Source organism: Danio rerio, chromosome 21 (genome assembly GCF_052040795.2).
Source record: "Danio rerio strain M-AB ecotype USA chromosome 21, GRCz13ab, whole genome shotgun sequence".
NCBI lineage: Eukaryota > Metazoa > Chordata > Actinopteri > Cypriniformes > Danionidae > Danio > Danio rerio.
The window spans coordinates 35,635,770-35,649,601 of NC_141041.1; the positions used below are offsets into that span (position 1 = coordinate 35,635,770).

General features: G+C 35.7%; 1 protein-coding gene across 10 annotated transcripts in view; it reads left to right on the forward strand.

Annotated features, from left to right (window-relative positions):
• tenm2b (teneurin transmembrane protein 2b) overlaps positions 1–13,832 on the forward strand; it is a 599,580-nt gene that overhangs the window by 534,282 nt on the left and 51,466 nt on the right. For 8 of the 10 annotated variants that reach the window (XM_087301398.1, XM_087301400.1, XM_087301402.1 and 5 more), the window contains 4 exons: positions 2,352–2,453; positions 9,464–9,658; positions 9,952–10,152; positions 11,987–12,172. In XM_087301398.1, the coding sequence (XP_087157524.1) occupies positions 2,352–2,453; positions 9,464–9,658; positions 9,952–10,152; positions 11,987–12,172 (684 nt within the window). Of the gene's footprint in view, positions 1–2,351; positions 2,454–9,365; positions 9,659–9,951; positions 10,153–11,986; positions 12,173–13,832 lie in introns of all 10 variants that reach the window. The other 2 variants (XM_087301406.1, XM_087301407.1) reach the window with 1 other exon arrangement.

The window sequence follows — 13,832 nt, forward strand, 5'->3', positions numbered from 1 at the left end:
AATAATCAAATATTGATTTCATTTAGTCTCTTTTAAATGTGCTGTGGTTGTGAGTGTGACCATATCGGACACAAATATGGTGGTGAGCATAGCAAATATGACGTTTTTGGTCCCCATGGATAGTTATGCACAACACTCTCGGAGCTCTTGAAGTGGAATACGGGTAAGGTTATAGACACGTCTAGGGGTATGGGTAGGTTTAAAGTTGGGTTAAGGTAAGAGATGGGTAAACAGTCTAATTATAAATGTAATTACAGAAATTAATTACAGATGTAATTACAAGCAGATTCGTTTTATATTATTTGTACAATGTAAAAACATGCATAAGTGCATTGTACTAAAGGATTCATTTAAATGTAAGTACATAGTATTTAAGGCTACTAAATATAAAGTGGGGGGCGACACGGTGGCGCCTCTTAACAAGAAGGTCGCTGGTTCGAGTCCAAGCTGGGTCAGTTGGCATTTCTGTGTGGAGTTTGCATGTTCTTCCCGTGTTCGTGCAGGTTTTCTTTGGGTGCTCTGGTTTTCCCCTCAGTCCAAAGACTAGGGTACAGGTGAATTGAATAAACTAAATTGGCCGTAGTGTATGTGTGTATGGATGTTTCACAGTACTTGGTTGCAGCTGGTAAAGGCATCTGTTGTGTAAAAATTTGCTGGATAAGTTGGTGGTTCATTCTGCTGTAGCGACCCCTAATGAATGTAGGGACCGAGAGAAAATGAATGAATGAATGAATGAATGAATGAATGAATATGAAGTGGGACCAATATTGAATGCTAATATTCACCAAAAAAAAAAAAAAAAAGTCAAATGGCTTTAAATGATCACTTATTGTGTAAAAGCTTCATTTCTGAAAGTTGGGACTGTCTGAGATTTATGACCACTGTTGAACACTCTCATGGTTCTATAGTTCCCAAAAGCTTTAGTGAAATATGTCTCAGTAATTCACACATTGCAACTGAACATTTAGTAGCGCTGTCTATGAGTTCACATGGTGCACCATGCTGAGTAAATGATAATCTAACCGAAAGATTCCCAGTCAAAATGTTTGGACAGATTAGTGGTCACTGTACTCAAAAAACATCTTGTAAGAACTCAAAGCTTTGTCATGAATCTAAAAACAGCTTATACTGAAGCCAGTATACCAAAATAAGGCCTCGTGTGGAATGAGCCACTTTATCCACATTATTTTTCACATAAAGGCCATTGTAGCTGAAATGCGTCGTGATTCCGCTCTCATTGACTTCAGTTCAGTTTAGATGTACAAATCTGCTGCTCGATGTTCCAAACTGGCATTGTCTTATCATATTATTTTAATTTTAATGTATTGTTATAAATACACCATTTTGTAGCACAAGTAGTCAAACCGTTTACTGCCATTTGTTATTTCTAGTCATTTACCCATAGTGCCAAATTAATAATAATCCCCTGTAATGTACTGTAATGGTCTTGTAACATCCCACAGTGAAAACTGCAGATTTTCTTTTCCAATGAGTTTTTCAATGAGTGCTTAAAAAAAGGTTAAAAATGAGCAATACATATCTGCAGAGAGTCTATATTGACAAATTAATAATATACTGTAGTACCTAAAGTGTACATTCATTCATTCATTCATTTTCTTGTCAGCTTAGTCCCTTTATTAATTTGGGGTCGCCACAGCGGAATGAACCGCTAACTCATCCAGCAAGTTTTTACACAGCGGATGCCCTTCCAGCCACAACCCATCTCTAGGAAACATCCACACACACATTCACACACACACACTCATACACTACGGACAATTTAGCCTACCCAATTCACCTGTACCTCATGGAGCACCCGGAGGAAACCCACGCGAACGCAGAAAGAACATGCAAACACCACACAGAAACATCAATTGAGCCAAGGCTCGAACCAATGACCCAGCGACCTTCTTACTGTGAGGCGACAGCACTACCGACTTCGCCACTGCTTCACCCTAAAGTGTACATTTTATCTAAAAAAAAGTACAAAATTGTACCTTTTGAAAGTGTCCTACTCTAACGACAGCTTTATACCTTTATTTCTGAGAGTGTAAGTAAACACACTTCTCTCCTTTCCAACGTTCATGAAGGTTTAAATGCACAAGACTGTTTATTTACTGTGTATTTACTTTGAAGTCTACAATTCCAGTGTGTTTCAATAAAAGCGGTCAAAACAGGACAGTCTCTAAACTGTGATGTTTTTTTTATTGTAAGATCTTTATAACATTATAAGTGGACCTCAGAGAACAGTACAAAACAATCAAAAGGCGGTTCATGACCCCTATGAAGTGTCTTGTGAATGTTCTGCTCCAAGGTTGTAAAATGCATGTGTCTCTTATGTGTGGTCTCAGACTCGGTGGAAGAGTGTTCTCAGAACTGCCACGGCAATGGAGAGTGCATGTCAGGAGCGTGTCACTGCTTCCCAGGCTTCCACGGCTCAGACTGCTCTAAAGGTACTGCTTCCTGTCACACTGCAGCATTCATTGCTTTCAAAAACTGTTTCACACTGCTGCTTGAATTGTAAATGGTTTCTTTTATTTAGGACTTCTGGTTTTCATTTTACCATTTCACATACAGTATGAATGATATTGTAAAATGTGACTAAAACTTCAAATTTTCCCCTCTTAACTTATAGTCATATACAACTAATTTTATAAATCATACAATTTTCAGAAGTTTAAAAAAAATATACACCTATTAAAATGACACAATTACATTAAAATGACACAATTTAATACAGTTTAGTGCAGAGATGCCCAAACTAGGGAATGCGGGCCAAAGTTGACCCATGGTAACCTTTGATTTGGCCTGCCATCTCATCTGAAAAAAGGAGAAGGATGGGATGTTTTTGCGAAAATCAGTTCAAATTTAATGTAACCCTTTGTTTGTTTGTTTGTTTTACTGTTAAAAGCTAACTGAAATTATATATATATATATATATATATATATATATATATATATATATATATATATATATATATATATATATATATATATATATATATATATTCAATTAAATGCTGTAAATTGAATCTGATTTTGTTTAAATTTACATGCCTTAACCCAAAAATGTGAAGACTTTGGTGAGCAAATCAAGTCTGCTTGACTAGTGTATTCAGCATCTAACTCCACTGTGTTATAAATGATTTGTTTTTATTGCAATAAGTTATAATTTAAAAAAGTTAAACTGCATTAGCTAATTTGATTTAAAGTCAAGTTTTCTTTTTTATTTGGAAATATTATAATATAAATTAGGAAATCACCCATGGCATCTTTAATGCAATATAGTTTGGTATATTTACCTTTGGCCCATGGCTCTAGATGATATTTAAAAAGATATTTGGTCAACCCTGTTTTAGTGAATTAGCCATTTGAGCTTAATTATGAATAAAAAATAAACAATCTTTGTTCTTTATCTTAAAATATATATTAAAGTCAAATGTTATGTAAATAATACATTTTATTGAATGATTAATTGATTTATTGGCATTGTCATATTTACATGTGGTCTTACAATTGATAAATTAAATTTCAAGAGTTCACACTTGGATATTGTTTGACATATGTTAGCAGATTTGGCATGCTCTCCCAGGAGAGAACCCTGAGCTAGGAGATTATTGTGTCCAGGGCTCCCGCCTGGTCGATTGGGCATGTAAGGCGAGTACGAGATCAGGTAGTTCTCGAGAGCTCCTCGTGGTAAAGGAAGAAAGGGGGAGAAGGGGTGGATGGTTTTAGCTAGGCTACTGTGTAAAGAGTGAATTTGGATTAATCTGATTGGCTAATTAATGATTGAAGATGAGAGACCAGCTGCAGTCAATCATATCACGTGGTCCTCTCAAAATTAGTTTGTGAAACTTCACTAAGTTAAATTAATATAAATAAGTTATGAAATTAAGTTAACTAAAACTAGAATCATAACAGTAATACTCTTCTTCTTACTTGAAACAAAACCCGTATTGCCTTAAAATGTAAAAAAAAATGAAGAAAAATATAATTAAAGTGTAAATATAGACTCAACAACCACTATTAGGTACACCTGTCCAACTGCTTGTTACTGCAAATTTCTAATCAGCCAAACACATGGCAGCAACTCGATGCATTTAGACATCTAAATGGGGAAGAAAGGTGATTTAAGTGACTTTGAACGTGGCTCTTGGTGCCAGACGGGCTGGTCTGAGTGATTCAGGAACTTCGGATCTACTGAGATTTTCACGCACAACTATCTATAGGGTTTACAGAGAATTATCCAAAAAAGAGAAAAGTTCCAATGAGCGGCAGTTCTGTAAGAGCAAATGCCATGTTGATGGCAGAGGTCAGAGGAGAACGATCAGAGTGGTTCAAGCTGATAGAAAGGCAACATTAACTCAAATAACCATAACCTCAAACAATCACAACTAAGGTATGCAGAAGAGCATCTCTGAATGCACAACGTTCGGCCTTGAGGCGGATGGGCAACAGCAGCAGAAAACCACACCAGGTGCCACTCCTGTCAGCTAAGAACAGGAAACTGAGGCTACCATTCGCACATCTCACTAAAATTGGACAATAGAAGATTGGAAAAATGTTGCCTGGTCTGATGAGTCTCGGTTTCTGCTGCGACAATAGTAGGGTCTCAGACTGGTTTCTTGAACATAACAATAAGTACACTGTACTCAAATGGCGTCCACAGTCACCAGATCTGAATCCAATAGAGCACCTTCGGGATGTGGTGGAACAGGAAATTTGCATTTTGGATGTGCAGCAGACAAATCTGCAACTACTGCATGAAGCCATTATGTCAATATGGACCAAAATCTCGGAGGAATATTTGCAGTACCTTTTTGAATCTATGCCACAACGGATTACAGCAGTTCTGAAGGCAAAAGGGGGTCCAACCCGGTACTAGTAAGGTGTATCTAATAAAATGGCTGTTGAGTGTACATATCTTTTAAGTATATTAGCTAAGGAAAGGACAAAAAACAACCAATTTAGATCTAAAAAAAAAAAAAAAAACAAGCTAAAATTGTAATGCTTCTAAAATAAAGCTGAATTGTCATAATCATTCTTTACATCATCATTTAATGCTGAATTAAATATTTTATTATTATGACTACAAAACAAGTTTTCTAGATGAACTGATGCATGTTTAATTTTGATGCCATTACAGATGTGTGAATAAAACATTTGTCTGAAATTCCCCTCGGGCTCAGTGTTTGTGGTCTGATCTTCAGTGTACATAAGCTCTGGCCATTTGTTGTAACTTCTGTATGACACCGTCACATCACGCCGAGATCCAGATGGATGAATTTCAGCATCGCTGATTAATCCCGTCTCAGTTATGCCAAAATGTCTGATGGGTTTGTTGGCTTGACTGTGCCAGGCTAATCTTTTTGAATGATGAAGTGCTCTCAGTAGAGGCTTCGTAAAGAGAAATATGTGTCGAGCTCACCTGAGGCTATAGACAGCTAGTTTATTACTGTCGAATGCAGCTGCTGATATTGCCTTTGAGTCTCTCTACCTTAATTACACATGCAATAGTCTCTCTTATTACCATATTCAGAGTCATATGTTCATGCTGGCATTGAGGCTGAACGGTGAACTTTGGAGGGAAAGAGCCAGGATTCCTTTCTTATTTTCCTAGATTTAATACATTCCAGACAATTTTTCACTGAAAACTGTCATTTTTCCTCTTGGGTGTCTGCTCACTTGAGTATATACTGGCTTATGCTGGAGAAATTATCTAGCAAAGTGTAACTTGTCGGCGATGCAGTGGCGCAGTAGGTAGTGCTGTCGAATCACAGCAAGAAAGTCGCTGGGTCGCTGGTTCGAGCCTCGGCTCAGTTGGCGTTTCTGTGTGGAGTTTGCATGTTCTCCCTGCGTTCGCATGGGTTTCCTCCGGGTGCTCCGGTTTCCCCCACAGTCCAAAGACATGCGGTACAGGTGAATTGGGTAGGCTAAATTGTCCGTAGTGTGTGTGTGTGTGTGTGTGTGTGTGTGTGTGTGTGTGTGTGTGTGTGTGTGTGTGTGTGTGTGTGTGTGTGTGTGTGTGTGTGTGTGTGTGTGTGTGTGTGTGTGTGTGTGTGTGTGTGTGTAAATGAGTGTGTGTGGATGTTTCCCAGAGATGGGTTGCGGCTGGAAGGGCATCCACTGCATAAAAACGTGCTGGATAAGTTGGCGGTTCATTCCGCAGTGGCGACCCCGGATTAATAAAGGGACTAAGCTGACAAGAAAATGAATGTATAAATGAATAAGTTTAACTTGTCAAAATGCAAGTGAATCCTAAATTAAATTAGTTAAAGTAAAGAAACTATTTTAATAATAAATGAATGAATTAATGAATTAATGAATTAATGAATCAATCAATCAATCAATCAATCAATCAATCAATCAATCAATGATGGCAATTGATTTCTGTTGGGACAACATGAAGAAACCTATTAGTTTTAACAAATTTAAGTGATTTGAACAAAATTATTAAGTTGTCTCCCAAAAAAAAAAATTAAAAATAGTTTTTTTTTAGCTCGTTTTTCTTTGAACAAACAATGCAAAAGTAATTTTTGACTGCTCATTTCACTGTAACTTATGTGCAATATATTATTTTCTGTATAAAAATATATTTGGTTTTAATTTTAATCTTTTTTGTTAAAAACAATATTTTTTTCTAAGTAAAAGTCTCTTGATGAGTGTCTACACAGAAGCTACACACAGACCTCGTCCCAAAAACATAAATTATATATATATATATATATATATATATATATATATATATATATATATGTGTGTGTGTGTGTGTGTGTGTGTGTGTGTGTGTGTGTGTGTGTGTTTTAGATATTCTTGTTACTGATATTCTTGTAATCTATTCAGCCTGAGTGTATTTACATTTTCAACCCAAGTGGAATATTTTTCTGTTGTCTATTTTAAAAAATTTGCATTTCTAAGTAAGGAAAAAATGTAATATTGTTAATATTATTTAATGTTTAGTACTGCCATATCAAATGTTGTGTTCCACTGCTGTGTCTGGTGCCCTACACTATGACATTTACTGTTACTTATTGTTACTGATACTATTATTATTTTACTGTATTTTAATTTAAAAGCCTGCTAGTTGCCTAGAGACTGCTTTCAAAATCCTTAAAAATCTTTTATTGACCCTGAGCATCTTAACAGTAGTCTAATGTATATATCAGAGTATTCACTGAAGTTTAGTAAGGGAAATAAGATCAATGAGGAGGAATGACTCGTGATGGTGGCATTAATGTTGTATATCATACATGATTCTGCACAGAGAATGTAATTGGCGAAACACTTCTTTTGATAATTTTAAAAGAAATTCACTACAACAAATGAAGCATCCCACGACTAAATATACCTGTTAACACCTGGTATTAAGATGCTTTTTAACAACCTCATCAAGTATTCTTAACTAACAGACTGACATTGAACACGGACACATTTTGAATTTGCCTGCCTTCAAACACTTTCAGAAGAAAGCAAATTTGAATTGACTGCTTTCATAATGTATATTTACATGTGTTCAAATTGCCACAAAAGATCAATGACTAACTACTGATCTGGTTTTTAAAAGTAATGGTGTATATTGTTTTTGTTGCCTGAAACCGTAAGTTTGATTTGAAAGCAAAAAAAATTTAAAAAGCACAACGTTCTCTCTGTAGTCCTAAATCTAAAGAAACCCACAGAGTTTTGCATCTATCAAAGCAGAAATAAAAGCTGCTGCTCTCAGTAAATGGCAAGAGCTTCTTTTATTCCACTCAAGGAAATGCAAAGAAAATGGTCAAAACTGGACAAAGGAGGCACAGTGAAACCTTATGAGCCAAATTAAATGTGTATCCCTTGTGTCCTTTTGGTCCAATCAACAAAACTGCATATTAAAGCAACAGTTCACCTAAAAATGAAGATCACCACATCATTTACTCTCCTCCATGTGGTTTTAAACCTTTATGAGTTTGGGTAACACTTTCTAATAACTACAAACCATGAATAATTTATTCAGCATTAACAAACAGCGAATTCATTATTTGTTAAGCATTAACTGTACATTAATAAGAGTTTGTAATAAGTTTGTAAGCAGTTTATAACTGCAGACACAAATGCTCGATTCTTGACCTATAAGCACATTTATTATGTGCTTAATAATTGTTCTTTCTTAATTTGCAAGTGATTGATTTTTCATTACTAAATCAAGCATCACATTATTTACAAACCATATGTATTTAAGATTAGTCGATGTTTTTAAGATCATTCAGAAAGAGTATATATATATATATATATATATATATATATATATATATATATATATATATATATATATATATATACATACACATACATACATACATACACACACACACACACACACACACACACACACACACACACACACACACACACATGTATGTGTGTATATATATATATATATATATATATATATATATATATATATATATATATATATATATATATATATATATATATATATATATATATATATATATATATATATATATACAAAGCATAAATAGTCCTGACTTTAAATTAAGTAACACAACTGGATGAAGTTGAGTTTATAAAGCATTTATTAACAAACTAACTGTTAATATATGCCTGAATAATAAGAATTATAAATGTTAATTTAAATAGTTTAATTAAATTAATCATTCACTAACTCATTCTAAATTATCTTTATAAATCACCAGCTATTCTTAAATAATTTGTAAATAATTAGGAATGAAAAAATAAATTATAGGTATGAAAGTATGAATTATAAATTATAATTATGAAAACACAATCATTAAGCATGCTTACTAACATGTATTAATGTAGATTTAATGCTTAACAGATAATGAACTCACTAATGCTTAACAAATGATTCATAGGGTGTAGTTATTATAAAGTGTTACCAGAGTTTCTTTCGTTGAACACACACACACACACACACACACACACACACAAATATATATTTTGAAAAATGCTGGTTGCTGGCACTCATCGACATCCATAGTAGGAAAAAAATACAATGCAAGTCAATAGGTTCCAGCAACCAGCATTTTTCAAAGCATCTTCTTTTGTGTTCAACAGAAATCAAGAAATTCAAACAGGCTCCAAACAAGTGAAGGAAGAGTAAATAATGAGAGAATTGCATTAATGGGTGAAATATCCCTTTAATATCAAGTGAAAACAGAGCTTATGACATTTTTTTTTAACTTTTAATCATTGGCAGAAAACTCAAATACAGCTCTCAGGATTCACTTTCCTTGACATACCGTTTAAAGTGATTGCATAGTCATTTTGTATTCATTTCAATTAACATTTTGCTTCTTAATCTTTCTCTTATCTAACATTTCATTCCTCCACTTCTCTCAAGGAAGCTTTAGTTTTCATTAATTCCTCTCAAACGTCCTGCTCTTCTGTCTTTCCCTCTCTCTCTCTCATTTGTTTCCCCTCCTGCATGCTCTCCGTGTTGCAGTGGCGTGTCCAGTGCTGTGCAGTGGGAACGGTCAGTACAGCAAGGGTGTGTGCATGTGCTACAGTGGCTGGAAGGGTCTGGAGTGCGACGTGCCGCAGGGCCAGTGCGTGGACCCCAGCTGCGGTGGTCACGGGACCTGCGCTCAGGGCAGCTGCACCTGTGAAGCGGGTTATCGTGGCGAGTCCTGCGAGGAAGGTAATTGAACGTATTCCAGAGCTTCTCAAAAACTCAGCACTTATCCTCTGAGAGTCTCAGTTTTCAAATGACTGCTATAACAGCATGCCGGTACAAGTGTAATAAACTTTATTAAAGTGATGAAATCCAGCCTATTGATCGGGCTTTTAAAAAACTGGCCAGAGTCTCTGAGCGCATGTTCATATGAGCTGGAGCTGCAGTTTCTGAGCTCCCAGAGGTGGTTTTAGAAGAGTAAAATGAAAGACGAGGAGGAAGGAAAACTTGAGAAAGTCTGTTTTTCTCTCTCTCTACAGTGGACTGTCTTGACCCGACGTGTTCAGGACATGGCAGCTGTGTGTCTGGTCAATGCCACTGTAAGCCAGGTTGGTCCGGCCCCCTGTGTGATGTATCCAGAGCCCAGTGTCCAGATCAGTGCAATGGCCATGGAGTGTACAGTCCTGACACAGGCCTCTGCAGCTGTGATCCCAACTGGATGGGCCCTGACTGCTCCACGGGTGCGTCCCATCAGCCATTTCCACCTTCTTACTCACTGTTTTCTCAAGCTGTGCTGCAGTGCACTCATTGTCATCCATCTATACTCTCAAGGGGTTCACTAAACATGAATTGCACCCACTGATGGCGTTGTTTATTTGCACTTGCGGCATGTGCTGGTTTAGCACTCGATTCATATGCAAATCAGGTAGCAGCACAAGCACACCCCTAAAACAGTGGATGCAGTTTCAAATTTTTGTGGATAATGTGCCCTTCAAAAAATATCGAATATAACATTTATATTTAATATTGGTTACACTACAATATTGTAACATTAGTTAATAGTAATGCTTTTACTAACATGAACAAATAATGAACAATAGATACAATAGATTTATTACAGTGTTCAGCTGTTGATTATTGTTAATGAAAATGCCGTCATTCATTGTTAGTTCATGTTAACTCACGGTGCATTAACTAATAATAACAAGCATAAACTTGGATGTTAATAATGCACTAATAAATGTTGAACTACGATTAATAAATGCTGTATTATATACACACACACACACAATTGAAGTCAGAATTATTAGCACCCTGGAATTATTAGCCCCCCTGATTATTTTTTTTCACAATTTCTGTTTATCAGAGAGAAGTTTTTTTCAACACATTTCTAAACATAATAGTTTTAATAACTTCTTTCTAATAACTAAATTTATTTTATCTTTGTCATGATGACAGTAAATAATATTTGACTAGTGACATTTAAAGGCTTAACTATGTTAATTAGGTTAACTAGGCAGGTTACAAACAGTGGGTTGGTCTGTACACTATTGAAAATCTAGCTTAAAGGGGCTAATCATTTTGACCTTAAAATGGTTTTTAAAAAATTAAAAAACTGCTTTTATTCTAGCCAAAATAAAACAAATAAGACTTTCTCCAGAACAGAAAATATTATCAGACATACTGTAAAAAATTCCTTGCTCTGTTAAACATTATTTGGGAAATATTTAAGAAAAATATTCGAAGATGGGCTAATAAATCTGACTTTAATTGTGTGTGTATATATATTATAGGTGGGCATATATTAATTTTTTATCTAGATTAATCTCGAAATTTATCTGGATTAAGATGGCTCATTTGAATCCTGCTGAAGGCATTCAGAATATGTGTGCTACCCATATAATAAGTCTTTGAGAACAGGTTTCTCAAGCCAGGTGGCACATTAGACCTGGGGCTGTTACCAAAATGCATCACAAACTTCTTGAGAAACTGTTCTACTGTGATAATTGGTGATGAAAAATTAAGTTCAATAAGATGTACTTGTGTTTACTAAATGTTTATTCAGTTAAAACTTAATTTTGTACTGTAGGCCTACATAAGCTCCAAACAGCAATTTCATATTAGCTTTTGATGTAGGAACTGTAGATACAGAAAATGTTGCTTTGCAAAGCCCAGTTTTCAGAGCCCTGACGGTGTGTCAAACATTGAGTATGTTTACATGGGCAACAATACTTTAATACGATTTAAATATAATTTAAACAATACTCTGATTAAGAGTCTACCATTTAAACAGCGATTTTTGATTACCTTAATGCAACTAAAGTCATAACTGAACTAAACAGAAATGGAATTAAGACGTGGAGTATGCATATATTAGTGGCATTACTGAAGTAATCACCGCAATCAAACTATTACCGTCATGTAGGACTTTTCACCATACTAGATATTTCCGACAAGATCCACACAGGCAGCTGTCAGTATAATTGGTATTTGTTTAAATACAAGAATAATATAACAGTAATATAACTGAAAAATGAGAACAAAATCACTCTTTTTCTCTGTGTCTCTCTCCAGAGGTGTGTTCAGCAGATTGTGGCAGTCATGGCGTGTGTGTCGGAGGCGTTTGCCACTGTGAGGAGGGCTGGACAGGCACAAGCTGTGACCAGAGACTGTGTAACCCACAGTGTGTGAAACATGGGACCTGCAGGGATGGCAAGTGCCAGTGTGAACAGGGCTGGAACGGAGAGCACTGTACCATTGGTAAACACACACACACACACACATACACACACACACACACACACACACACAGACATGCGCTTTTATCCTGCTTTGAAGCTTTGAGCCAGTCAAAGACATTTCACTCGCATCCATGACTTGTTTTTGCACCAAAGACTTTCCAGCCACTGTTTTGTTGGATAGAATGATTTGCTCATGTTTGCATCAGAACATGTACAAAAAAAAACAAACAACAACAAAAAATCACTTGTGCCTATGTGTGCGTGCACGTGTTTGTATTGTCACTGTTTTATAATCGCATTCAGAGCAAAGGACACGGTCTTCACTGTGTGATCCGCATCTGTAAGAATTTTAAATGACTTTCTGAGCTCTGGAGTCCAGCTGGAAGATGAATACTAATGGATGCCGCTTCAGTTGCATGTGCTAGTATGCTTGTTTTAATGCTAATGAGCACAATCCCCCCCTCTCCGCCGCAGTTTTCACTTCATTGTTTTCAGACAATTAGAGCTGATGGATTCTGTGCGCAAAACACTTCTTGACTCTGAATTTACCAGCTAAAATGCAGCAGTCTACCCTTAATAGTTTAATAGTCCATCATGAGGCAGTCTCACATGTTTTCTTAGTGATCTGTTGTAGGATTGCCAACAACATTGTGAGTTTTACATTTATAGTTTTACTGATGCTTTAATCTTTAATTTAAAGTGACTTGCATTGCAATATCAGGGTATCTGCAATGTCTTAAAACGTCTTAATTTTTTAAATGGTAAATTTTAGGCCATAAAATGTCTTAAGTCTACTGAAATGTTGTGTTGTAGGTCTTTAATCTTTTTTAAGAGGTCTTAATTTTCCTTGATGTATAGCTACCCAATCTGGCCATTAACAGTCATACAATCATCGACAATACATCTTATTAATTTTTTTTAAATTTATTTGCTTTTAATCACTTGTATTACAGTAACATTTGCCTAAAAGGTCAGGATACTGACAAAAAAAATAATGTATCAGTAAATTATTATTATTGTAGACTGAAGTAATAGGCAGCTATGTTTTGTTCTATTCTTGGTAAGGGTTGTAGGGTTTGTGAATGGATATATTTGAAATTTCATAAAAAAATACAACTAAATTATTGTTATTAAATGTATTAAATTTTATTTTTTAATTTTTTAATAAGGCAAGTGAACAACTTTTCTAACTGGGGTATTAGAAAAAATCCTTAGCATTAAGCCCTGTATAAGTCTAAAATGTATTTAAAATGTCTTAAATTTAACTTGGTGAAACCTGCAGAAACCCTGAATAAAGGTTTTTGCAGTTTATAATAATATGAAAATTGATAATAATAATAATAATAATAATAATTCTTTACATTTGTATAGCGCTTTTCTAGACACTCAACGTGCTTTACACAATGGGGGGAATCTCCTCATCCACCACCAGTGTGCAGCATCCACCTGGATGACGCGACGGCAGCCATATTGTGCCAGAACGCACACCACACAGAGGCTTATTGGTGGAGAGGTGACAGATGATGGAGACAATTTTCATATGGGGATGGTTAGGAGGCCATGATGGACAGAGGCCAGTTGGCAAATTTGGCCTGGATGTCAGGGTTAACTACTCATTTTCCAAGGACATCCTGGGATTTTTAATGACAACAGAGAGTCAGGACCTCTGTCGCAGTTTC